The sequence below is a fragment of the Wyeomyia smithii genome, chromosome 2 (genome assembly GCF_029784165.1).
Source record: "Wyeomyia smithii strain HCP4-BCI-WySm-NY-G18 chromosome 2, ASM2978416v1, whole genome shotgun sequence".
In the NCBI taxonomy this organism is placed as follows: Eukaryota; Metazoa; Arthropoda; class Insecta; order Diptera; family Culicidae; genus Wyeomyia; species Wyeomyia smithii.
In genome coordinates, this window is record NC_073695.1 from 115,471,009 (window position 1) to 115,496,096 (window position 25,088).

The 25,088-nt window shown below is 39.3% G+C and overlaps 2 protein-coding genes across 9 annotated transcripts; one reads left to right on the forward strand and one right to left on the reverse strand.

Moving 5' to 3' along the window:
• Positions 1–3,576: 3,576 nt before the first annotated feature.
• Positions 3,577–4,525, reverse strand: LOC129723310 (probable 28S ribosomal protein S16, mitochondrial). 2 transcript variants are annotated; one of them, XM_055677454.1, is made up of 4 exons: positions 4,292–4,525; positions 4,083–4,232; positions 3,872–4,031; positions 3,577–3,807 (listed from the first exon to the last, which is right to left on the reverse strand). In XM_055677454.1, exons 2-4 carry the CDS (start codon positions 4,197–4,199, stop codon positions 3,674–3,676), a joined length of 411 nt encoding a protein of 136 aa, XP_055533429.1. In that variant the 5' UTR covers positions 4,200–4,232; positions 4,292–4,525; the 3' UTR covers positions 3,577–3,673. The 2 variants fall into 2 exon arrangements, with proteins under 2 accessions (XP_055533429.1, XP_055533427.1); XM_055677452.1 differs by having other exon boundaries at positions 4,083–4,524.
• Positions 4,526–10,059: 5,534 nt separating this feature from the next.
• On the forward strand, positions 10,060–21,761 carry LOC129725165 (protein lingerer). Of its 7 annotated transcripts, none has more exons than XM_055680669.1 (12): positions 10,060–10,082; positions 13,014–14,284; positions 14,348–15,223; positions 15,286–15,455; positions 15,706–15,908; positions 16,029–16,163; positions 18,177–18,269; positions 18,373–18,946; positions 19,082–19,336; positions 19,469–19,630; positions 20,742–20,783; positions 20,918–21,761. In XM_055680669.1, the coding sequence occupies exons 2-12, from the start codon at positions 13,048–13,050 to the stop codon at positions 21,017–21,019; spliced, it is 3,849 nt and encodes a 1,282-aa protein (XP_055536644.1). In that variant the 5' UTR covers positions 10,060–10,082; positions 13,014–13,047; the 3' UTR covers positions 21,020–21,761. The 7 variants fall into 7 exon arrangements, with proteins under 7 accessions (XP_055536644.1, XP_055536643.1, XP_055536642.1 ...); XM_055680668.1 differs by lacking the exon at positions 10,060–10,082 and adding an exon at positions 10,252–11,005; XM_055680667.1 differs by lacking the exon at positions 10,060–10,082 and having other exon boundaries at positions 18,373–18,470; positions 18,525–18,946.
• The last annotated feature ends 3,327 nt before the right edge of the window (positions 21,762–25,088 follow it).

The window sequence follows — 25,088 nt, forward strand, 5'->3', positions numbered from 1 at the left end:
GTCGGATCTTTGCGTGTAGACATCGGAGCACTCTTTGTCCCACCACGGAGTTGGAGGCCGCTCTTTGATCGTTACGCCGGGATATTTCTTCGTTTGGGCTTGCAACGCGGCGTCGAAGATTAAGCCCGCGAGGAGGTTGTATTCTTCAAGTGGTGGGTGATGTTGAATCGACTCGACCGCTTTTGAAATCATTTCCTCGTATAACTTCCAATCGACATTCCGTGTGAGGTCATACGGAATGTCAATTGGTCGCATGCGAGTTGAACCGTTAGTAATTGAAATAAGAATAGGCAGATGGTCGCTACCGTGAGGATCGAGGATTACCTTCCATGTGCAATCCAACCGTAGCGACGTCGAACATAAGGATAGATCCAAAGCGCTTGAGCGCGCTGGAGGTTTCGGGATACGTGTCATTTCACCGTTGTTCAAAATAGTCATGTCGAAGTCATCGCAAAGGTTATAGATTAAAGAGGAGCGGTTATCATTGTAGGTGGAACCCCAAGCCACACCATGAGAGTTGAAGTCTCCCAAAATCAAACGTGGCGAGGGAAGAAGTTCTATTAAATCAAAGAGCAGCCGTTGCCCAACCTGTGCTCTGGGAGGAATATATATTGAGACAACTTCGATGCCTGGAATCGAGGGGAGGTTAATACGATAGAAAGAATAGCACTTTTTAATCCCTAAAAGTACTCCTCCTTATGGGGTGTCTCGATCAAGGCGAATAATATTAAAATCATGGAAGTTGAGATCAATATTTGAAGTAAGCCAAGTTTCACAAAGGGAAAATGCATCGCATTTGTTTCTATTTATTAAAACTTTAAATGAATCCATTTTTGGTAAAATACTTCTAGAATTCCACTGTAAGACAGAGATAGAATCCTTCGTATACGCAGGCATCGAAGGATACAATCGCTGCAAGGAGGGGCCATTGGGCAGTCAACTGCTTCAAAAATGATCTAACTGTTGGGAGGAATGCTGTAAGAAAAATTTTAATTGGATCGGGTACATTGAAAGTTTCAAAAATCCAGTCCACAATGTCAGAAAATTTCACTAAGCCAGAGTTTGTTTCATCAACTGGATGTGCAAAAGGAACATCTGGGGTTTTAGATGTTCCTGGCAGTGCTGGGAACTCTTTCTGGGACTTTAAATTTGCAAGCCCAGGAGGAGTTTGCTTCGGTTTTTCCGCAGCACTGTTTGGTTTGTTTGTAACTTTCATTTCACTTTGGGAAATCTTAGGACCTTTTCGGGGAAGTTTAGGAGAGGAAATATTTTTCCTCTTTCTAGACGCTGGTGACTCGTCAGAATCGGTTTCATCAGAGGACAACAGATCAAAGGGGTTCGATGTTATGGTAGAAGTGGTCACGGTCTTCTTCAGCATCTCAGCGTAAGATCGCTTTGAACGCTCCTTAAGTGACCGCTTGATTTTATCTCTGCGCTGCATGTACACCGGGCATGTGGAGAGCTCATGCTGATTTTCCCCGCAGTGAATACATTTTTCAGCATTTACACTGCAAGAATCGTCCGCATGAGTTTCTCCACACTTGCTACATCGTGCCTTATTGCAGCAGTAGGCGGCTGTGTGGCCTAGCTTGCAATTGGTGCAATTCATAACACGGGGTACATACAATCGCACAGGCAGACGAACCCGATCGATCGAGACGTGGCTAGGGAGAGCAGATCCGGCAAACGTAACACGAAACGAGTCTGAAGGAGTGTACACTTTTGTGCCGTTGACAAGAGACACAGACCGCAATTGCTTGCAATCTATGATCTTTACTTTTACGTCGTGACACAAAGCATTTTTGAAGCAGCCAAAACCGCTTGCCAAGATACACTCGACCGACAGACTCGAATCGGTTATGACACCGTCGATCTCCACGTCTCGTGCGGGTATATAAACGCGATACTCGCGTGTGAAAAGCTTGGAGCGAGCAATAGCGTTGGCCTGTTCCAGGTCGCTGACCACGACACGGAGCTTGTTGGGTCTGACCTTGGAGATTTCGGTCACGGCCTTGTACCCCTCCGTCAGGTTTTTCGAAATCTGCAGGATGTTTAACGGTTTCGATTTCGGTCCTGCTTTTGGCCGAAAGAAAACAGTAAAGCTGCCCTGAGATCCGTCCGGGTAAAGCCTGGGGCGAGAGGGGACTGGAGAATTAACAGATGAAGGGTTGGCAGGAGGGACAGGGTCGGAGGGGTTCGGGGATGGTGGCACGGGAGGCGAGGGATCTACATCCATCGCGCTAAATCTAGCGCACTAGCGCCGACAGAACACGTACCTCTTTACTTCTCCTTTCAGCAGGGTTGGTTGTCCGAACGGTCGAAGCTGCAGCCGTTACAGCCAGCAGCACCAATACAGCAGCTCCAAACAGCCACCAGCAGCGAGCCGGGTGTGTGATCACTCAGCACAGCGACACAACTCGCTGTCAACTGTTGGCTTCTTCTTTTTCCTCCTTTTGTTGAGATTCTCGTCCACTGCTGTAGCACAAATCACTTAGCAGCCAAATCGGCTTACGCACCAGCAAACAGCCACGATGCGAAACAGTTGCACAAAGGCGGGCGACCTTGAACCTTCACTCGACCAGGCAAACAATGCCAACACTTGCTCGCGCGTCTTTTGTTTTATATTCTATCGGAGCGATCATCAAACACGTCCTATACTGATGCGTGTTCGGCACAGAATGTGAATGATTATTTTTATTATTATCATCATTGTTTTTCAGCATAGTAAACTCAACAAACAAACAGATGCACATACATTTACACACACATGCACTCACACTTACACACACTTATTAATCTTCAGAGATACTTGCCTTTCCTTATCCTTCGGCAGTTAACTGACTAGTTATAACTCAGGAGTCTTGTCAAGATGCTACCCTAACAAGACAGTATTTTTGCAACTTGCCCAGGGTTATTCTAGTTATTTACACAGAATTTAATGAACCAGCTGGTTACTGAGGCTGTGATGCCAATCCTCTTATCACTGGTATAGCATGAATGGTGCCTCATAACACCAGTGACCCGGCCCTTGGCCCCCTTCTATACCTCACAAATACAAACTTTTTTCCTATCGCTAGTATTAACATTAATGCATGCATTTACTAATTGTGGACACATTAATAACTGAAAAAAATCGAGTACTTTCCCAAATAACAATATTTCATCCGAGTTTTAAGCAGGTTTTTGGTTGAAATAGGTTCTTTAACAGTTGAAAAAACTTTTCTACTGTACGTGAATGCACAGTATAGTTGCTGCTTAAGAAATCATCGAAGAATGTTCATTTCTATTCCAATACTAACTATAACCGTTTCCCAGATTCTTCTGCTTTCGATCCAGACTACGCAGCAGTCGTATAAGAACAGAATGCATATTATGTAGGTACTGCAGTGATAGTTAATCAAATTCAACTTTTCATTTCATGCCCTGAATAAAAATTGCGGTATAGTTGAATTCAATTTTTTTGTTCACGCCGATTCTGATAAATTTGCATGGATAAACTTGTTTCATCAGCATCGAAATAAGTTTAGTTAAAATCTAGAATCAAGGTGATTATGGAGAAAGTAGAACCCACAAAAAGACTTGCAAACACGCAATGTTAGATTATTCATACGATAAAAAATCTACTTGTATAATTCCAACTGATTCACTCAAAACTATTTATTTGCTTACACCCTCAACTGTTACTACGTTCACTAGCCGGTGAACTATTAGACGTTTCGTTTTCGTTTAATATTGTTTCTTTACTTTGACGTTGTCTCCAAGCGGTCATATACGTACGGGGGTTGACTGGAAGTAAGCCGGAAATACCTACAATCATTGAAATGTTTAAGCATATTACAAAAAGTATATCGTGACAGTGTCGTGTCGTTACCTAACAATTCAGCTACCGGCGTGGAGAGATGAGCACCGCTTCCTAACCAGTAACGCACTCGTTCAAAGTTAAACGAGACGAGTTTTTCGTTATGTTCATTTGGTATGGGATCATAAGTGCCAACTTGTTCTATCACCGGCTGGTGCTGGCATTTTCTTCGCTAATAATTGAATGGTTATAAATTCATCAAAAATTATTTCAGGAATCTTACCTCCATAACAACTATATGGTAGAAAGGTCGATTGGTACATCCATGCCGCGCGAAACGAATTATTTTTGCTGATCTCGCCCAGAATCGTCCGGTTCCACTTGCCGGAATCAATGACATTTTACGAAAACAATAGAAAATTTACGTTTTCTGCTGCACACTTGCAAATTTTTTTTAACAAATTTATTTATTTTTTTATTCCACCAGCTCACCTGGTTTTGACCTGGAAGCGCACTAACTGCTGTCAAAACCCTTCTTTATTCGCTCGATTTTGACCCAGTTTTGACCTGCCGTGCTGCCCGAAGCGCACTGTAAAATTTGTCAGCTTCAACCCACCACCACACGTGCTAAGTTCGTAAACAATTATCTGGCATCTCTTTCTTACTTGCGTCTTAAATGGCGATGACGTTTCATTATTCCTTGGCAGTTTTGCCCGCACACAGTGGAATAAAGAAATTCACTATATGATAAGACGGATAGAACCGAAAGCAAAGATGCCAGTTTTTCTGTAGAATGTATTCAACTGCTCGAAAGCAGGGGAGTATGGAGAGTATGAAAGTCAAAATTTTACCTACCAAACCAATCATAAATTGAGTTGATTATTGTGAGTTTCACTATAAACCGCAACTCTAAAACCAAATGCCCTTCTTGGTTGCCGAGTTGATTTTATTTTCTTCGGGACACTGTAAGCAACACCCAAAATTAAATCTACCTGTTTTGGCAACCCTTTCCAAAATCAAAACCATCAAGATCAAAACTAACTTCGATTTTGGCAGCACACTGGAGCTAACACGCTCATTATTTGTTACTCTAACGTGAGTTAGATATGACCCATTTTAGAAAAAAGTGGAGGTACCCTAATTTGAGTACTTTTACGGTTACTCACTTCTGAGTAAGGGCGTCATACGTCAAAAACTGATTAGAATCTACTCTGTTTATGCAAACCAGGAATTAACGAAAATGAGTACAAGTTACCCAGTTTGCCTAAATTTGGAAACTTGATGATTTCTGGTTTTTGTAAATAAAATAAATTCAGAACAATCAAAATCATAGATTTATTTTTCATCGAAACATTATAAAAGTTTTAAATCATTCACGTGTCTTTATATAATGCGGCAACCAACCGGTTCACAGTTGCCCGTGAACTGTGGCTCATGTTTTTGTACAGTATCATCATCCGCCACCAAACACTGCGAAGGATTTAAATTGTATCGATTGCATGTATTGGGCACTGTACATCGATACAAATGTTTCCGTTCATTATCACGAATAAAAGCCCGACTTAAAACGGCATCGCAGGACACACAACATGCGGTTGTTCATTTTGAGGAGATGTTTTTTATGTTTTCAAAATCCAGTGCAACCAGAAAAATTTATTTATTTGATGTTTTTATTTAAAAAAAACACAACAATGAAAATTGGATTACAAACAACATATAAAACAAAACAACAAAACTTCGTCCATATTTATATCATCATACTACCACTGCCAAACTTTTTTTTTGTTTTTCTGACTTCTCCGGACTTTTTATAGAGAGCTGAATGAAAAATATTTGGCGAAACACTTAATTCCTTTTGCAAAATCAAGGGGAAAATTGCTTGTTTTCAAGAAAAGCTTGATTTCACGTTACCACGAACAACTAAATAAACAACATAATAATAAAAAGAAAAACCTTCACTGCATTTTCGACTATTGCGTGAGATTTTAAAATTTGGAATATCTTTTTCAGATTTTTCGCATATTTTTAGCCACTGTCGATAAGGTTCTGCATTCTTGGGAAATCGAGAAAATTTCACGACCAAACTCTTGGCACTTCATTCAAATTCTTTTTTGCTTTTTTTGTCGCAACGAAAACAAAATTGTGTCCACAATATTTCACTTTTACTTACTCAATGATTGAATATTGAATATGATTGAATTTTGAATATTGTCACACACGCGTGCTGTCAAAATCAGGGGGGATTTACCGCTGTCAAATTTCATATATGTGTGCGTTATCGCAGATCAACTCTGGTCCATGAAGTTTGTTGGTCCATGACGTTTGATAAATTACCAATGTGACGATAATCCATCAGCAATTTTCGTTAAAAACTTGCTGCTGTCCCAAAATTTCACTACGGAACGCATTATTAATAAAAGTTTTCCGCTATTTCTCGAGTTTTGTTAAAAGAAAACGTTCCATTTTACTTCGATCAAAACGACAAAAACTAAAACATACAGACGCCTTGTTGCTAAATGTGCTGGTCACGGTTTCACGATATTTGACAGATAGATTCCCCCTGGTCAAAATCAACCAATCACGTTTGGAGCAAAAAACCTGGAGCAAACCGAGGTATCATCTTGGCCACTCTTCTCTTAGCACTGGAGACGACGTCAGGGGTGCCAGGTTTACAGATTAATCTAATATAAATATCATAATGCTCAAAACAGCAACCACAAAGTGAATATATGATCCGATAGATTTTCCTCTGGTGATTAGTAATCCTTTTTAGTCTCCACTGTCTCCAGCAGTGATTTTTTCAAGGATTTTTCTGATACTTTAACAATGAAGGTTGATGCAAATAAAAACAGCATACACACTCAATCAGATAATAAATGTTCGGTAATTATTATTACAATTTCGATCGGTAAGTTTGAGAAAATACAGAGTAGTTTGTAAAATTGATATAACGTTACATATTTTCTGTATTCAGCAAATTATTTTACTGAATACTGCTATATTTTCTACTGAACTGTTCGGTAAATTAAACTTTTACCGAATATTGGCAAAAAACTACTGGACCAACTATAGAGCTGTCAAATTTTTTCTATTCTATTTATTCTCGTTCTGGTTGTCAAGTCATATTCTCGGTTCCGTTTGAACATTGAAATTTTTACGAAAAAATGGAGGATATTCTCCAACAACTTCAGCTAAAAGATGATCGCATAGTACAAATTTCTCGTAAGTAACAAAATAACAAAATTTATAAATATTTTAGGCATCAAACCGTCACATAATTTGCCTCTACTTCCGTGCATCTGTTGTATGCTACGTAAATAGTTCACACCGCCTTGTTAATGGACACACCCGGAAGATCTTCGGGTTTGAAACTATGAGCACAACTGGCATGAAGGTTAATTGATTTTCACCCTGACAAATTCGGTGCGGCGAGCGTCAATTTTGGTTATTTTTTTATTTTTAATAGGTAAAAATTTTAATAATATTTGAATAAAAATATTTTTTTATCAAAACAATGTTACATCATATTACTGGTTTACTTAAATAATTGAAAGTGAACAAATAACAAATATCACAGATCTTTCGGTATTGTCTTACACAACTTATAGATTTGATCGGTGGTTTTGGCAACTAATTGCATTTGCCGTTTTCACAAATTAGGTCGGTAATAATGACAGAAAGCAACAAAAATTTGATTACTGATCAATCGGTAGTGGTTTATATTACCGAACGTTTTACCGAGCGCTCAGCTGTTGAAAAGTCGGTGAAAAAAAAGACGAATTCGGTGATTTAATATAAGTGTGTACATCTTGCAACTCAGCACGCACGGTGTTTGGATTAGACCGCGTTTAGTTTTGGGCAATAATAGCTATATCAGTTTTTTATAACATCTGAAAGAGCTGCATTTTCTAAGCAAAACGTCATTTTCAAAAAAAAATTTGTTGTCCTTCAATTTTTAAATCACGAATTAAAACTGATCGAAATCGCTACAATGTCGGTTCGCCCATATACCAACTGTCATTGTAGAGATTTGGCACATTTTTTTTCTTCATTTAAAATTGAAGGACAATGATATAAAATTTTAAAGTCACGTTTTGCTCAGAAAATTACACTCTTTTAGCTGATATATATAATTCAGAAATCCGTGAATAACTAAACAACCCAATTCAGTGCTGGCGCCATAATCAAAGGCGTGATGGCGATCACGCCTTCCAATTTGTATGGAGAAGGCGTCATTAAGAGCAAGCCCACCAGTGGCTAAATTGAAGTTTCTAAAGCTAGTCTGACAACTCCCACCATAACGCGGCTACCGCACCGGGCGTTGCTATGTTGGTTTGGGAAATAGCAATCCCCACCTCGGGTAGTAGCGAGTTATTAAATTTGGCAACGCGATAGTAACGTGCCGCATCGTTGCTATTTGATGAATAATGTCAAACTATTGTTTGTTTTGTTGTTCTCGATAGTAAATGTTCGTAACAATATTATGAAAATAATGAGTGTTTCGAACATAATTGGTCGGTCCCGTAAGACGAAACGCTTTGCCTTGGTTAAACACGTCGTAGGACGCAAGTATCGACGTGAATCAGTCTATTTTAATTCCGATTGAGCTGAAATTTTACACAGGGTGTTTTTTTCTGGCGGGTAAACATTTATAGTTTTTTTTTTTTTTTGAAATTCGAGATGACCATTTTGGTTGGCACTCTCATCTACACGAAGCATAAAGCACAAGTCCTCACAAGATTGGTTAACCTTGTCATTATTTCAATAAAGGTTTGAGCGAATTGCTCGGGAGTATTACTGACTATTACTGCTGACTCTTTTGAAGGCATGTTAGTCTCAGTTTCCCGTTGCGTCCGGTTATTGAATAAAAAACCATTTTTCGCATCTACAGCTCTTTTAATTTTCGAAAACAAAGTAAGACGAATTCGAGAGCGGCGTCGGAAATGGTCATCGGTATAGACCGGTGTTTCCGAAAAAAAAATTGTTAAAACGCTGGATGGCAAACTTCCTCAGCATAGCAGTCAATATTTTACCGTTTTCCAGGCTGAGAGCCACCCCGAATCTTTCCAAAAATCCCTTCCATACTCGCGTATAAAAAGATTTGTTTCGCAAAATCATTTTCTTCGTCACTAGAATCAACCAAATACTCGAGAACAATTTCCGCGTTCTACATTTAAATTGTGTTTGGCTGCAAATTTGCAACTATTTATAGCAAATTGTAGGAATCGAGACAGCACAAAGTACAAAATACAATTAATGACAGTTCGCCAATTTTGAGTATAATAGTTATTGAAGGCAACGTTGTGAAACGTTCCACGGTCTAACGCAATTACTTTAATTAAACATACAAGGATAAAAAAATCCATGCACGCACAAACGAAGAAACCTGCAACAGAATTGTGTTATCGATAATTTGGGAGAACGCAAACAAAGTTAAAACAGAGTTGCTTGAAACAAAGGGGATATTTTATGGAGCAGAAAGAACGCAGATCATTCCGGAAACAATTGACGGACAGATAAATTGGTTATTACTAGATGCGCAGAATTTTTTGAAAATACGACACACACAAACATTTTGCTAATGCTAGCTAGTGACGTTCTTTAGAAATTAGCAACTGCCGGCGTGAAAAAGAAATAGATGAATTGATAATCCCCAATAGCAGCGACCGGTGCGAACATCGGTTGCTATCCGAAATAGCAACGGCCAGCGTTATGAAAATAGTAACTCAAATGGCAACTCACCGGTGCGCTTGCTCTAAGCCGTGTGTCTAACTGGGTCTTTGCGTATATCTTGTGTATGTTTGATGAAAAATAAAAATTGTTTCACCCCAAAACCATGAAATTTTGCCATAAGTAAACTTTTTTTTTCTTAACATTTCTATAATTGCAAAAATGGTCGATTTTAGTGAAAGTGGGGCGACTTAACCTCATCCTAGGAAATTTTGCGTATCTTGTTTATAGGCAATACATATAGTGTTACGCAATATTTATATTAGACCCATCTTTCATGTCGGCTCAGGGTTTTCATAAACGTGTACCCCTCGTTTGTCGATTTAAGCGAATTTTATTTACTTCAAAATACTGTACTTATCGATGGTAGAGCAAATCAAGCAGCTTGCCATCTGCAGCGGTCCTGTTTTCGCTAATGCTTTCGAGTGATGAGTAATAGAGATCGACAGTGTTTCACATTCGCCGTGCGTACTAAAGCGCATTTGCAGGTACCTATCGTTCACATCATTATTAGTCAACAGTTTTTCATTGAACATTTTCACATTGAAAAAGTGTAACTTCAGTGTTAAAATTGCTCTTTTTCGACAGCGGAAGGAAAAATCTCTAGATTATACTATTTAGTGACTGTGTTCTGCGGCCGAGATATATGAAATTTTTATTCGCGTCTAGGTCAGACTTTCTCCACTGCGGTCCATCTTTTGTAAGGATTTTTTTTCTCATCTACTTTCGCTCTCAACTTGTGCTCGCTCTGATTTGTCTGCGACATGGAGATATTGTAAAAGAGCGTGAAATCAACGAATGTTAATGTGTTAGTGCCATGTTAGTTGGATTATTGGTATGAATAGCGGGTTGTCAGCCGGGAAGCTGGAAACAAGTGGAACGATCTTCAAAGTTGTTCATTGTTGTCAGTTCTGCCTAGGAGTATACTTTGCGCCAATTGACTTAATCTTTGAGTTTTTGAAGAATAGCTTTGGCGATTAGTTTGATGCGTAATTAAATGATACCAAATGAAGAGCTGATGTGTCAAGGACGGTTTACATATTGGGTTTTCAAAGTTATTTTGAATATAATAAGAGCGATGAAATGAGAAACTACCCACAAATAACAATGTGCCTGGCAACACCGTTACAGTACGGTACATCTCCGAGAGAGATTATTTGCGCTCTGTCCGCTTTCTTACAAATGATGGCGTCCGCAACTATCTGAGGGAGCAAGAGCGAAGTAGCGCGTTCAGTTCAAGGAGTCATCTCTACTCGCTCCTCTGTGACAGCTACCCTACCTACCAAAAACACCAGCGTAGTAAGAAAAGAAAAAGAAGATAGCGGGTTAGCAGGCAGCATAAAGTAAAATTTGGCACATGGTCTATTTTCTGCGTAGTTTGTGAGTGCAAGTTCTTGACAAGTTAGTGGAAATATCCCGGTGATAAACTTGACACTTGCATGTGGACAGAAGCTCTTCAAACTCCTTTCAATATTGGTAAAAAATATTCGTACGCTACCATGTTAAAATCGATTAACTCAGCGAAAATTACCTTCACCCTTAAACTTTGTTCCGGTCTCCTGAATACACCGTTTCCTAATTCATCTGTTTTTCATTGTGTTACTCATATTCGCCTTGATGTCTGATTTGTTCAAACGAATTTGAGTGGATTTCATCATGTTTCGGAAAATTAATGGAATACATTGTTTTAAAACAAATTGTATTATTCGTAGAAGCAGAGATTTTTCCTTCTAGGAAATATAACAGCGGTGGAAATCTATGGTGTACTGCATTTGTCACTTAGTCGTCATTGTCTTAAATGATGTATTGACAAATATATGAAATAAATTCAAAATTCAAATATGTAGGCATATGATAAACAAACAAAATTCTACAGAATCATCAAACTTTTTTTACATGAAGAAAAATATGATGCTGAAATATTGTAAAGTCATCCTGGAGTTCCACAGTTGTTATTATTTTTAATAAATTAATGCATGAATAATTATTAAATTGAAAGCTCCGACATTGGGTAAGTAGAAATAGTGAACACAGTTTGGTTATATAAATTGATAGTTCAGGTTAATTTGGAATCGTACAAAAGTAGGTTTTAAAATAAATAACTTTTTGTTTGTACTTTTTCATTCTAAATCTTAAATGTTGATTTCCAATTGTTAGAAGCGGTATTTATATTCTGAAATTCAGTTATAAAACATCAAATTCCAAATCAAATTTATTTAATAATAATGTAGTGCGTTTAAATTCCTTGTAGAAAAAATCCTAAAAGTAAACCTAAAAGCTTGTGCTTCAATATTATTTTCATACTGTAAAGTATTGTTTTTACTATCAATTCAGTATCATTTCTCTCTAAGTTCTTGGGAGTTAAATAAATATTTCAAAGGTATCTTAACCTATCACATTTAGGATCATGCCAAATACCAGCCAGATTCAAAATCGTACCTGAAGTGAAGAGGCATTCACAAGTTTCAGAGATGATAGTATAAGTGTTAATACCAGTTTTTTAAAAAATCCTTTCCCAACTAGCATTATACTGTTTTCTTGTATTTATTGTTAAATTATAGTCCGAATGTACTAGACTGTGTCTTACAAGCAAAGTCTAAAATACCCATAAACTTACAGGCCAGTATGAAATTTGTACACTGTATACTCTTCTTATTGTTGTTAAGAGATAGCAACCATACTTCGTTTTTATAAGTCGAATATATTGTAGACACTTGCTTAATTGCAACGCCATGCTGGTCTGAGAGGGGGCATTAGAATCAATAATATCGTAGCGTTGTCTGTTGTCTCCAAGATAGTTGGCTGCAAAATATGTGTTGAAGTCAAATTCCGAATCGGATAGTAGTGACCTAGGATTTGTTCGAATATGACCTGCTTCTTTCACAGATGTTTAGAAGCCAATCTATGTACCGCTGCAGGTCTAATACCTAGATCTGAAATTTATTACACCAGAACTTTAAAGCAGTATCGTAGCTCGAGACTAGCTGGTTAATTGGTATGAAGGAAAAATAGAGAAGCGGAAAAGAGTTTCAATGTGGTGGAAACTAAGGCAAACCTGGAGACAACGATGAAGAAACAAAAAATGTTCCCAATATTAAACGGATCTCATTTGTTGAAACTATATTGCGCAGAAATTCGAAGATTCTAAGGAAATAGACTGAAAGACTTTATAGGAACATAGCTTTTTCCAAAAATCAAAGCCAAATCTTAGGTGCAACATTATTCTACATAGATTTCGTAGCCAATGGTTAGTGTTCATATTCCAATGATAGTTGATGATAGCTTGCTCGATGTATTTCGGACCTTTTTGTGTACGACTTAGTGTTAATTCCAACTGTGCCTTAATTCAACCAAACACAAAAAAAAAAATCTGAGCATTCATAACAGTGAGTCACATCTACTGGAAAATAGCAGAGCTTTCAATTTACATTGAACTTCATGTGTTGTTTATTTCAAATATACACTTTTTTCTATTCTCAAACAGCTACTTTGTAAATACATTTGTATATATAGCGAAGATGAGCACACAAACCCGTTCCGGAGGTGGTGGTGGCGGCCGTAATAAGTCTAAAGTTGGCAAAGAGAACAAAGAAAATGCTGGCGTGGACGAATCGCAACAGCAACAGCAGCAGTCTTTGCAGCAGCAAAAAAGCGGGGCTACAAACAACTCTGGAGGCGGTGATAAGCAGAAGAAAGGCACAGAGACAGCCGGTTCCAAAGGTAGTGACTTGAAGGATAAACAGCATCAGCAGACAACAACACACACTATCAAGGTCAAGCAACCGACTGCCGAACAGATTCGCATTGCTCAAATTACAGATATCAAAAGTGGTATGGATGACCCGAAGATACAGGAGAAGATCCAGAATTTGATGGAAACAACGCAACGTTCGGAGGAAGAGGTATGCTGCGCTTTGCAGGAGTGTGACAATGATCTCGATCGAGCTGTTATTTTTCTTCTGGAGACGCTTCCAGTTGGAGCATTTGCCACAACATCTAAGAAAAAGAAAAACAAATCGCAAAATAAAGAGCAGAATGATGCTGCTCCCAATGACGGCGATTGGGATAATGTAACGGCAAATGCAGGCTCCGCGTCAGGAGGAGGAAGTGGCTTGAGCGGTGATACTAAAGATCGTCGTGGAAATCGTTCCGGTAATGCACGCTCTGGTGGTGGTCCTGGAGGTCCGGGAACTGGTGGTCGTGGAGGTCGTGGCAACTTCCGTGACACAGATCGGAGTGACAGAGATCGCAACGGTTTCGATCGCGGTGGTCGAGGAGGTCCACGTAATCGAGATGGTCGGGACGGTGGTCCAGGTCGTGGAAGCTACAACGGTGGATCTCGAGGCGGCCGTGGCGGTGGAGCACGCGTTGGAACCCGTGGTCCTGGATCACGAGATCAAAATCGAGGATCCCGCTTAAACGATCATCAGGAGATCGATGCGTGGGATCCAGTTACGACCGCTAATACCAATGATCTCAATAAACCGGAAGAATCTTCTGCATTCACCGATACATGGGGAGATTGGGATAATGAAGAGTACACAGGTTCGCTATCGGATACCAAAGTTTTTACGCCTAGTACGCAATCAACATCGGTGAATCAGCAAGTACAGCAGCCGCAGGCCCAATCAACAAACTCACAGTTATCGCAATCTCAATCAACACTACAACCGCAATCCCAACACCAGCAGCCACAGTCGCAACAACCGGCATTGACAACTACTCAACCGGCTTCGGTTTCAACATCGGTGGCGAGTAAGTTTTCAAAACAATTGTGTCATAAACATTTTTTTAATCTTTTTATTTTCAATATTTCAGATCCTGCTGAATTGTTAGCTCCACCAGGTTTAGAACAGCAGATTTTAAATCCACCACAGCCTAAAGAGACTGATCTAGTGCAGCAGTATAGCACCACAGTTGTGTCAAGTACAGCAACGGCAGCAGCCGCTGCTAGTAATACAGTTCAGTATCCGGATCTTCATTCGACGTCAAGTGCTGCAGCTCAACATTTACGTCAGTCGCTTGATATTCCGCAGATAAACTCTTCATCATCGCTTTCCGCAGAACAATCACAGTATTTTAATACGTTATCTTCTCAAAATTCCGCTCTCCCGGCGAGTGTTGTGAATTCGTTCCAACCAAGCACTGTGCAATATCCGACCACGTATGGATCGAGCAACAGTTTTAGTGATCAGGTATCATCATCCCAGCAAGCTCCGGCAGCTCGAAGACAACGGGCGCGGGTTCCTCCGCCATCGAAGATACCGTCCAGTGCCGTCGAAATGCCGGGTGATAGTCTAAATAATATTGGCTATTTGGATGTGCAATTTGGTGCTCTCGATTTTGGTACAGACGACACTTTCGATGGTGTGTCTGCAACGGACAAATTCAATGCAAACAGTTCAGAGCAGAACACTTCATCGGCGGTACAACTGACTTCGTCGGTACAACCGTCCCAACCAGAAGTTAGCGAGTATCAAAGCAAATCGAGCGTTGTTAATAATCTTCAGACAAAATCTAATCTAACCAGTGGATTACAAGGTACACAGATAATGCAAGGACAGAGTGATTCGTTAACGGCGTCGCAAAGCGACACTCTATCAAGTAGTTATTCACAGCGTAGTAGTTCCACCGTGGTTCCTTCCTCGGTTAGCGCTGGTGTCAACGTAAACTCTATTAACAGTACCACATCGAGTAAGTGATTTTTTTTGCTTTAATTTCCCACACAAATAAAGTGGAATTTTCCATTTCTACAGCACTGGAGCAATTGACCAAGACTGATCCTTATAGTCAATCCACCGCGACGAATGCTGGCTCCGGCGGATATCAAAACGTATCGTACTCTTCGTCACAGGCGAATAAAACTTCTTATCCTTCATCGGCAGCGCCGCAGGGGTATAACAACTCTAGTTTTTCAAGCTCCCAGGTAACATGAATATTAAATCGAAATTGCCTTGATATTTTGAAAATTATATCCGTAATCCAAACTTGTCAGAATATATTGAATTGTGTTTTGACTGTATTGTGTAGGACGAGGCAATAACAATACTTTTAAGCAGTGTCTAAAGTTTATGACCTGAACTTTATTCCCAGTTGAGATGTTACATAACCAAGACAAGAGTTTATACCTAATATTTTCTAAAAAGAACAATAAAAACCTAGTCAAATATTTGTAGGTGGCAACCAACACATACCCGCCGTCATCCAACAATTACAGTTCATATAATCAAAGTGGAGTCAGCGCGTACCAACAACCGAGCAGTAACGTGCCGAGTAGTGTAGTACCGAATAATAGCTCCAACAGCTCGGTAGGTGTCTCTGCAGTGAACCAGGGTAATTCGAATTTGCCGGTGAACAACAGTAGTGTTAGTAATAACAGGTAATCGACTATGCTGGCACACCCACAGTTTGTATTGTGTCTTTAATCCATGTTTTTCTATCTTTATTGTTATCCCTGTACATACATAATGTTTCCTATGAACAATTGAAACGCAAACAGCTCGAATTCTAGTTCCGGGTATCTGTCCAGTCAGTATCCTGTAAGCCAGACGTCCTCGGCTTTTCCTTCACAGCAAAACTATCAGAGCAGTTCGCAGAACGTGTATGGAAACACGGGACTGAATAATAATACTGGGTAAGTTTTCAGTTCTAATGTTACTTAATTGTAATGCATCAATTAATGCTGAACACATCTTTTAATACCACTATATCCAATGATTTGCATGTGTGATTTTTTAAAGATTTGTTAAAGGATCATTCGTTTTTTCCTATAAATGCGTTTATGTTACGTTTTTGCATAAAAAAAATACGCCTAGTACTCTAATACCACAAAACTGATTAAATTCAATTCAGTTTTTCAATTACATTATATTTATTTATAAGACCGACCCTTTAGAAATTACGTAACACTGAACATTCTTCTTCCCCCTAATTTTTCAATGTTGCGATTGACTTGGCAAAAATCCATATTTTTTTCAATTTTATAAATAACTTGCTCAATGAGAAGTAGACAAATCAACTGAAAATTGGAAACGCTTTATTTTGATGCTATCTGATTCTGAGCGTATTGATTTTGGTCTTTTTTTATTCGTTTGAACCTGTTGGCTGAGATCATAAGATTAATCATGAAACAAAAACTCTTGGCACTTGAAAGTGTGTTTTGTTAAAAGTAGTTGCTTATATGGATTACTTTTTGTGTAATAGTCAATTATAATACAGGTCGGACTCGATCATATTAAATCTTGGCCGCTTCCTTTGATCCGTAGCTTATCTAGCCGCAACGCTAAAATTCATCAATAAGGTGCATATAAAAAGGTTATCATGGTAATTTAGCTACTAACAGCTCCAATCGAACTGTCAAAAATCGTTCCAATCGAACATGAGCAATGTTAAACCTATGATGAAAAAACTGTTGACTGTTCGATTGGAACTTTTCAGTGACAGTCGGCCAAACTTTAACTCTAGGACTTTATTTTTACCTAGGAAGCGTCCCAGTAAGCGAGCGCCCAGTTTAAGCGTGCCCAGTTAGCGAACAGTTACTGTATAGGGGAACTATTGTCGATTAGAGCTTTTAGTGAGTCGATTAGAGGTTTTAGTGACAGTCGGCCAAACTTTAACTCAAGGCCTTTAGGTAAAAAGACAACAAACGTCAATGATTAGTACGAACGGGGGGCACGTAAATGGGGAACATGATGAAGCTGCTCCTTGTTGGTTTCGCGGTTAAACTTTCTAGTTTGGGATCCAATAGCAACATAAACAGTAACAATACGAATAAAACATTCTGTCTGGCAATCAACTTGAAAATTTAAATCTTTTGAAAAATTGTCGCGAAGCAGCATTAGCCTACTGTTCATCGAAAACCCCCTTGATGTTTATTTACGTTTAAAATGCATCCAGAGCCGATTTCGATAACTGGGAAGTGCTCTTCGCCCAGTTAGCGAACAGTTACTTTTATTATTCCGGAACTTGTTGTAGAATCTGTTAAATGAATACCATACAGTTCATTAGGATTTGAAGGTAGCTATGTAATGTAGTAATGAAACCTTTCAAATGAAACGGTTCGATTATCCAGGGTAAAATTTTTCCAAAACTCCGGATAATCGAGTCCGATTTGTAATTGGTTATATTTGTTAGAAAAAAAAAGGGAAATGTTGAAACTCGAAAATTTATTGATTTACGATTGGCAGATCTCTGATTTCATTAATTTATGTCCAAAAAAGTATAACAAGTGTACGATTGCTATAATCATGTTTCCGTTTTGTGATTGAATCTGTCATTCATTCCGTAAGCTCATGAGAGATAGCTGGAGAATTGATTTATATTAGGCAAACATTTCACTAATCCACGTTCAGAAATTAGCGTTTATCGGTTAATGACGCTGCATTTTTCAGTTAGCGTGTTAGCGATACAGGGGCTAAACTTACCGCTGCCCACCATTGTTTAAATGCTTACTAAGAGATCGTAATTTCGTCCATCTTGTATAAAATTAAGTCACGCTAACATACCTTTTTTTTTCTTTTATCTAAACTTTTTTGCTAACACTCAAATGCTGATGGCATCTGTTTCCTCTCGATTCTCATCCCTGTGTGTTTTACAAAATGATTAATCCGCACTAACGAATGGCAATGCTTCACTCCACATCAACCAGATACACGGGTAGTGCAAGCACCTCCTCTGGACAGTATGGTAACTTTAGCACTTCAAAGCTTAAAGATACTCCCGTTTCAACCCAATTCGAGAGGTAAGTGTTAGACCTACATTATTATTGCAAGTTCAATTAGAAATTGAAGGAAAAAGAGAGAAAATGTAATTTATTTTAGTACTCATAAAAGTTTCCTTTCTAGTGTTGCCTCCAATACGGTTTCGAACAACAATCCAAGCAACAATAGCGTTTCAAGTGCTTCGTCCTCGTTGCCGAATAGTTCCGTGGTATCCACGACAAGTATGAGTTCACCATCGCTTGGTTTAACGAATACTAAAGTGACCAATTCCACAGCTAAAAGCAGCAGCAGCAGCAGTGGAACCGGGGTGGTGCCAAACATACCTATGGTCAGCCCGTACATTCAGCCTGGTGTGCCATTCTACCAGCAGCCGGTGTACTCATATGAAGAACTGCAGATGCTTCAGCAGCGTATGTCACATGTGCCTGGATACTACGATATGAACTACCAAACGCCGACGAGTCTCGGTGCGGCCGGAGTGCGCGATGCAAACCTCGGTTCCGTCGCGTACTCGACCATGTCCGATGGTCGGTTCACCCGGACCGATAACAACTCGTCTCCTGTTAGTAACGTTCCAAGTACCATGTCACAACAAACAGGGTCTGGTGGTCCTATGTTGAACCTGCCATACGCTTATTTTTACGGCGGTAATGTGATGCCCGGCGGCTTCCAATATGGCACCCCAGCAATATATCCTGTTAGTAGTTAGTTTGATTTATAGTATTCGAACGTAGAAATTTTACTTGTTGTCTTTTTTGCATGTACTCTTATCACTCAAAAACACTCATGATGTCACAATAAAAACAAAAACAATCTTCAACAACCTCTATAGCAACAAATGACGACGAATGCAACATCGGGTGGACAGTTCCAGAAACCAGCGTACAACAGTGGCTACGGAACTAGTGGTTACGACACGTTGAGCCAAACTGGACAGGATTACAATAAGAATCCTTACCCGACATCAGGTGTTGGGCAACAATCTAAAGGACAAACGGTCAGCAATCCACAGTCGGCTGGAGGAAGTGGCTCTGATATTGCGCCTTCTATGTATGGCAAAAGTCATGTAGCGCTTAATAAAGTCAATGTAAGGTTTTGAATATCAAGCTGTAACCGTATTGGGCATACGTTTGTTAACGAGTACGGTGCAGCTATAATAATATAGTTAAAATATGTTGGTGTAAAATTTTACTTATATTTGTTCATCATTTATTTTCAGTCGTACGAGAAACAATCGTTTCACTCGGGCACACCACCCCCTTATAACATAGCTGGAACACAGACTGCTGGTGCCACGTCCGGCCAGCCCTACGGACAGCATCTTTATATTCCGACGATACCAACGCATCATAATATCAATATGCATCAAGCGATGCATCAGGTATGTAATAGTATCATTTAACTGTAATTTAGCTTGTTATTAGTGAATGCGCTTCGTCTACGCTTCATCGCGTAGATAAAAGAATGACGTTCTGTTGAACAAAATAACCGTAGGTTTACATGTAACGATGGCCGTTAGTATATGTAGCGAAACTATAATGCTCTGAGACTCTTCGTGTTGTTTCAACCAATAATAAAAAAAAAACTACATTTGCATTGATAAAAACTTGTCATACGACTAACATGACTAGAAGATAGAGCTGTCTAAACTTTATTATTTTTTGTGAAATCATCTTCAATCGATTGTTGGATGTTTAGTCATACGTCCTTAGTATAAAGCAATAAACGGGATCGCTACATACACTTGCTCAGCTCAGCATATCACTCAGTATTTACTTGCATGTATCTAAAATTGTACATAGACGAATTGTACGACTTGTCATATAGTGTTTATCGGCAGTTTAAAAAATCAATCTACTAAAATTTTAATACAGTTTTTATTTTTGATTACCTACATCTTTTCTTATTTTTTATTATTTCCAATCAGTTTTAAATCCCTATTTGAAAGCTATTCAACAGAAAGCAATGAAAAGGCAAACTTCAATATAAAAGATAATAAAATATTGAACATAAAAATTAAAGACTAGTAGAAACAAATGTATAAACATATAACTCAATTGCTTTCAAGATAAGTGTCGTTTCTCCGGGTTACCTAATATATTCAATCAGTATCAATGCATTCTAGACATCCAAATCCCTGAAAAACTACAACACTCAATGCATACGCGATATTCATTGAGCAATGTTGGAGATTTTAGTTACCGTGCATGTTATTATGTTACTAGTTTTTCTATTCTATTAGTTTTATATTCTTTTTCTTTCTTTTTTACCAATCCTACACATACCTAAAATGAAACATTATTATATTGATTTCGGTTGAACATGAACATCTTGAAAACTACTTGCTCATCCACGCCATCTAACACATGTACACACCTATACGCACTCTGCTCCGTGCAAACACGCGAATTGTGGCGTGCTACATACGCGATTGCAACAAAAATCGTTGTTTGGTGCTGGATTTATCCCTCTTTGCTCATCACTCAATGAAGGTGGACAATAGAAGTTTTAATAGTGGTAGTGGTGTGATGAGGGTAAGTAGTTTAGTTTGTAAAAGTTTGCGTATTAATTGCTTATTCGTAGTTGCTTTGAATTTGTCCTTATTCGTATATTTCATCTGTATATAAATAGATACTTTCAATCGAATTCTTTCTATTTTATTTGTTAGGATTCCAACAGTAGTGGTCAAAGACCACAATCCAACAGCCAGGGCAAGACTGCAACCAAGCAAGGCTATTCACCGTCAACTTATTGGACTGCGCAGAATTAACTACACTTATGTGTCTACATAGAACTAAACGCTAACGCTCGTGTATTGTATTTGAAGCGATATAAAGTATGCAACAAAACAACCGGATACGGTAAGATAACAAATGGTAGCAGGTACTGGAAATTCCGAACGCCCATCCAAATATAGATCCACACACACCTAGGTATTTAAATCATTCGCTGTAAACGTTGCAAATAAACCGTACATAAACGTTCGGCTAGTTGGAAATTGAACTGTGCGTGTGAGAGAGGAAAGAAGATGAATTAATTCAGAAAACTGAGCGAAATTCAAGAGTCAACATTGAAATCGATTGAATTAATGATAAAACACTTTGAGCACACCTATTTAAAATAAAACAAATTCATTGAAAAATAGCATAACGCGTTCTTAAACATTTGTAAATCAGGAACGAAATTGGTTCATTGGTTAATTGCTATATACACAAATACTATCTTACAAAGGAAAGCTGCAAGTGAGTTTGGTATTTTGTTTTTCGGTTATCTTTGATGAATGAAGAATTCTTCTTTTAAGTCTTTTTTATGTTATTCTAATCTAGCTACTCGTGTAAACAGTAAGAATGATTCTACAGCAAGCGCAGATACATTGAGCAGAAAATAGTATACAGAGAGGCGTGTATGAAGGCAACCAGAAAAAATACATAAATTAATAAACATGTTCTGTAATAATTTAATTTAAATGTAGAGACGAAATTTCTAATATACCTGTAAACATTTTATAATAATTTTCTTATTAGTGATGACTTACTTACTTTTCTGGTGAAAAATCCCTCAGGATTTCACTTGCGTCACAATGTTACGCCAACGACCTCGGTCCATATCAGCTTGTCTCCAGTTTCTTGAGAGTCCCACACTTCCAAGATCTTGCTCCACTTGGTCAAACCACCTAGCTCGTGCACCTCTACGTCTAGTACCGGCCAGATTCGAGACGAACAACATTTTTTGCGGGATTGTTGTCTGGCATTCTTACAACATGTCCCGCCCATTGTACCCTTCCAGCTTTCGCGATTTTCTGGATACTGGGTTCGCCGTAGAGCTGCGCCAGCTCGTGGTTCATCCTTTGCCTCAATACGCCATCCTCACATACTCCGCCGAAGATGGTCCTAAGCACACGTCGTTCGAAAACGGCCAGTGCTTGCACGTCCTCTTCGAGCATTGTCCATGTCTCGTGCCCGTAGAGGACTACTGGTCTTACAAGCGTCTTGTACATGGTGCACTTGGTACGGAGGCGAAGTTTACCAGACCTCAAAGTCTTGTGGAGTCCGTAGTAGGCACGACTTCCAGCTACAATACGTCTGCGGATTTCTCTGCTGCAGTTGTTGTCTGACGTTACCAAAGATCCGAGGTATACAAATTCGTCAACCACCTCGAACACGTCTCCGTCAATTATTACGCTACTGCCTATGCGAGTCCTATCGCGCTCGGTTCCTCCTACTAGCAGCTACTTGGTCTTTGACGTATTCACTTTCAATCCAACCTTTTCTGCTTCACGTTTCAGTTTGTTGTACTGTTCAGCAACCGCCTGGAACGTCCTTCTGACAAGGTCCACGTCGTCAGCGAAGCAGATGAACTGGCTGGATTCATTGAAGATCGTGCCCCGCATGTTTAAGGACTCGAAATCTACACACAGCACTGTACACCATCCATCGTGGCCTTGATCAGTCTTGTCAGTTTCGCAACCATTTTCGTCCATGATTTTCCAAAACTCTACACGGTCGATAATATCGTAGGCGGCCTTGAAATCGGTGAATAGGTGGTGCGTTGGGACTTGGTATTCGCGACACTTCTGGAGGATCTGCCGCAGCGTGAAGATTTGGTCCGTTGTCGATCGCTCACCCACAAAACCGGCTTGTTAACTTCCAACAAACCTCCTTGCTAGCGGCAAGAGACGGCGAAAGACGATCTTGGAGAGCACTTGTAGGCTGCGTTGAGAATCGTGATCGCTCGATAGTTCTCACATCCCAACTTGTCGCCCTTTTTGTATACTGGGTATATTATTCCCTCTTTCCACTTTTCCGTTAGCTGTTCTGTATCCCAGATCCTGACTATCAGCTGGTGCAGACAGGAAGCCAACCTATCCGAGCCCAGGTTGATAAGCTCCTCTGCGCCATTCAGGTGTTCAATGTAGTGCTGCCTCCACCTGTCGATCACCTCACGCAGGGTGGCCACTCAATCGGGAAAACGGGAAATGCGGGAAAAAGTCGGGAATCAAATTACATCGGGAAAAATGCGGGAAAAAGTCGGGAATTTTTTTATTTGATCGGGATTTTGTTACCAAGATTTTTTCAAAGTATTGTGTATGATGCAATTACAAATGATGGAGAAGTTGGAAGTGCAGGACTTCTGCAAGTTGGTTCCTTAAAAGTCACGTTTTTCTTTAGCAGTCTGTTTTTTGACCAAAAAGTCACTAAAATTACTTATTTTGACCCGCTGACCACCTGACTACTCTTAGCAGTCCTGCTATTCAAATGAAATAAATGTTGACACCAAATGCCTTAGAATAGCATTAAATGACGAAATCTGGTGTTATCCAAAAAAATTTAATGGACTCTGTGGGACTTCTCAAGATGGTAAAGCGAATTGAAACCGGGGTCGAAAATCGGTCCGGAGTCTGGGAATGAAAGTTGCCAGTTTGTCGAGAAAACGTTTTTAGTGAGAGAATTAATCATAAATTCTTATATGTACAATAGAAACTGTTTTAATTTCTAAGAGCAATGCAAAATAAGTTTCACTGTACAGTCTTACTAACATTACCAGTTATTAGTAGTTGTTTGAATGAACGAATTGAGGATAAAATAAGTGGCACACAGTTCTGATTCTCCAGTTTTCCAAATAGATTTTTATTTCAGCTAGTCTTCTAGAAGAAATATTTGGCGAACTCTAGCGAAACTAGCTACCATTCCCGCTTAGAAACTCAATGCTGGTGAAAATTTGGGTTTGGGACGAACTTGCTATGCGGAGCAGTTAATTGAAAAAACATTTAAAACTTGCCACAAAATAAAGCAAACATTATTTTGAAATTTTTTTTAATTTTTGTACATACACTAAGGTCGCTTTTTACGCGGTTTTTTTTACGAGGATTCCGGAATTTACGCGGTTTTTTTACGCGGATTCCGGAATTTACGCGGTTTTTTTTACGCGGTTTCCGGAATTTACGCGGTATTTTTTTTTTGCCCGGATTTCGGTTCCCCTTCACTCGAAATGCAAAATTAACGATGGTTTTTTTACGCGGATTCCGGAATTTACGCGGTTTTTTTTACGCGGATTCCAGAATTTACGCGGTTTTTTTTACGCGGTTTCTTTTTACGCGGCACGTATCCCCCGCGTAAAAAGCGACTTTAGTGTATTTCAAACTCGTATTTTTTCTGTAAATTATACAATTTGATTTAAAAAAAAACTATTTTCGATGTAAATACTCTTAGAAAACAATATTATCGTTTTCGAGATTTTTTTAAGAAAACATTTTATTTATTTTATTTGTTTCTTCCTACGACTTTTTACATGCTTTTCGTATTGTAACTGGCCTTAGCGTACGATGCTGGCCTAACTAGTCAGTCGTCGTAGGTTCGTGTCTCGGCTCGAGAGAGACTGTTAGTGTCTGCAGGATCGTAGCGCTAGCCCTGCAATCGCCCTGTGCACCGCTGCTAAATCTGTGGCCAATAAACAAAAATACTTTAAATGTTTTAAAAGCCAAAATAATTAGCTTGGTTGAAGCCCCCCCTGGAACGTGTTTAGCCCCCCCCTAAAATTTCCCAGAGAATGATTGTATTCAATATATATACATTCCATACTACTTATCAGAGCATCAAAATCAACACAAATTGAGATGTCGTCATTCATTGGCTAAGAACTAGTTCTGCACCCAGGATCGATTCTCAACCCTTGCTCTCTTACTCACCTTACCAGTCAGACGAGAGCTGTAGTAACTCGTGCTGTATCAAGTAGTCGCCAGTTTACTCGGTTTTGGGCTGTGTTTCACCGGTTCCCCAGACGTCTCATCACTCGCAAGTCTCCTTCGATCTGGTCGAGCCATCATGCACGCTGCGCCCCTT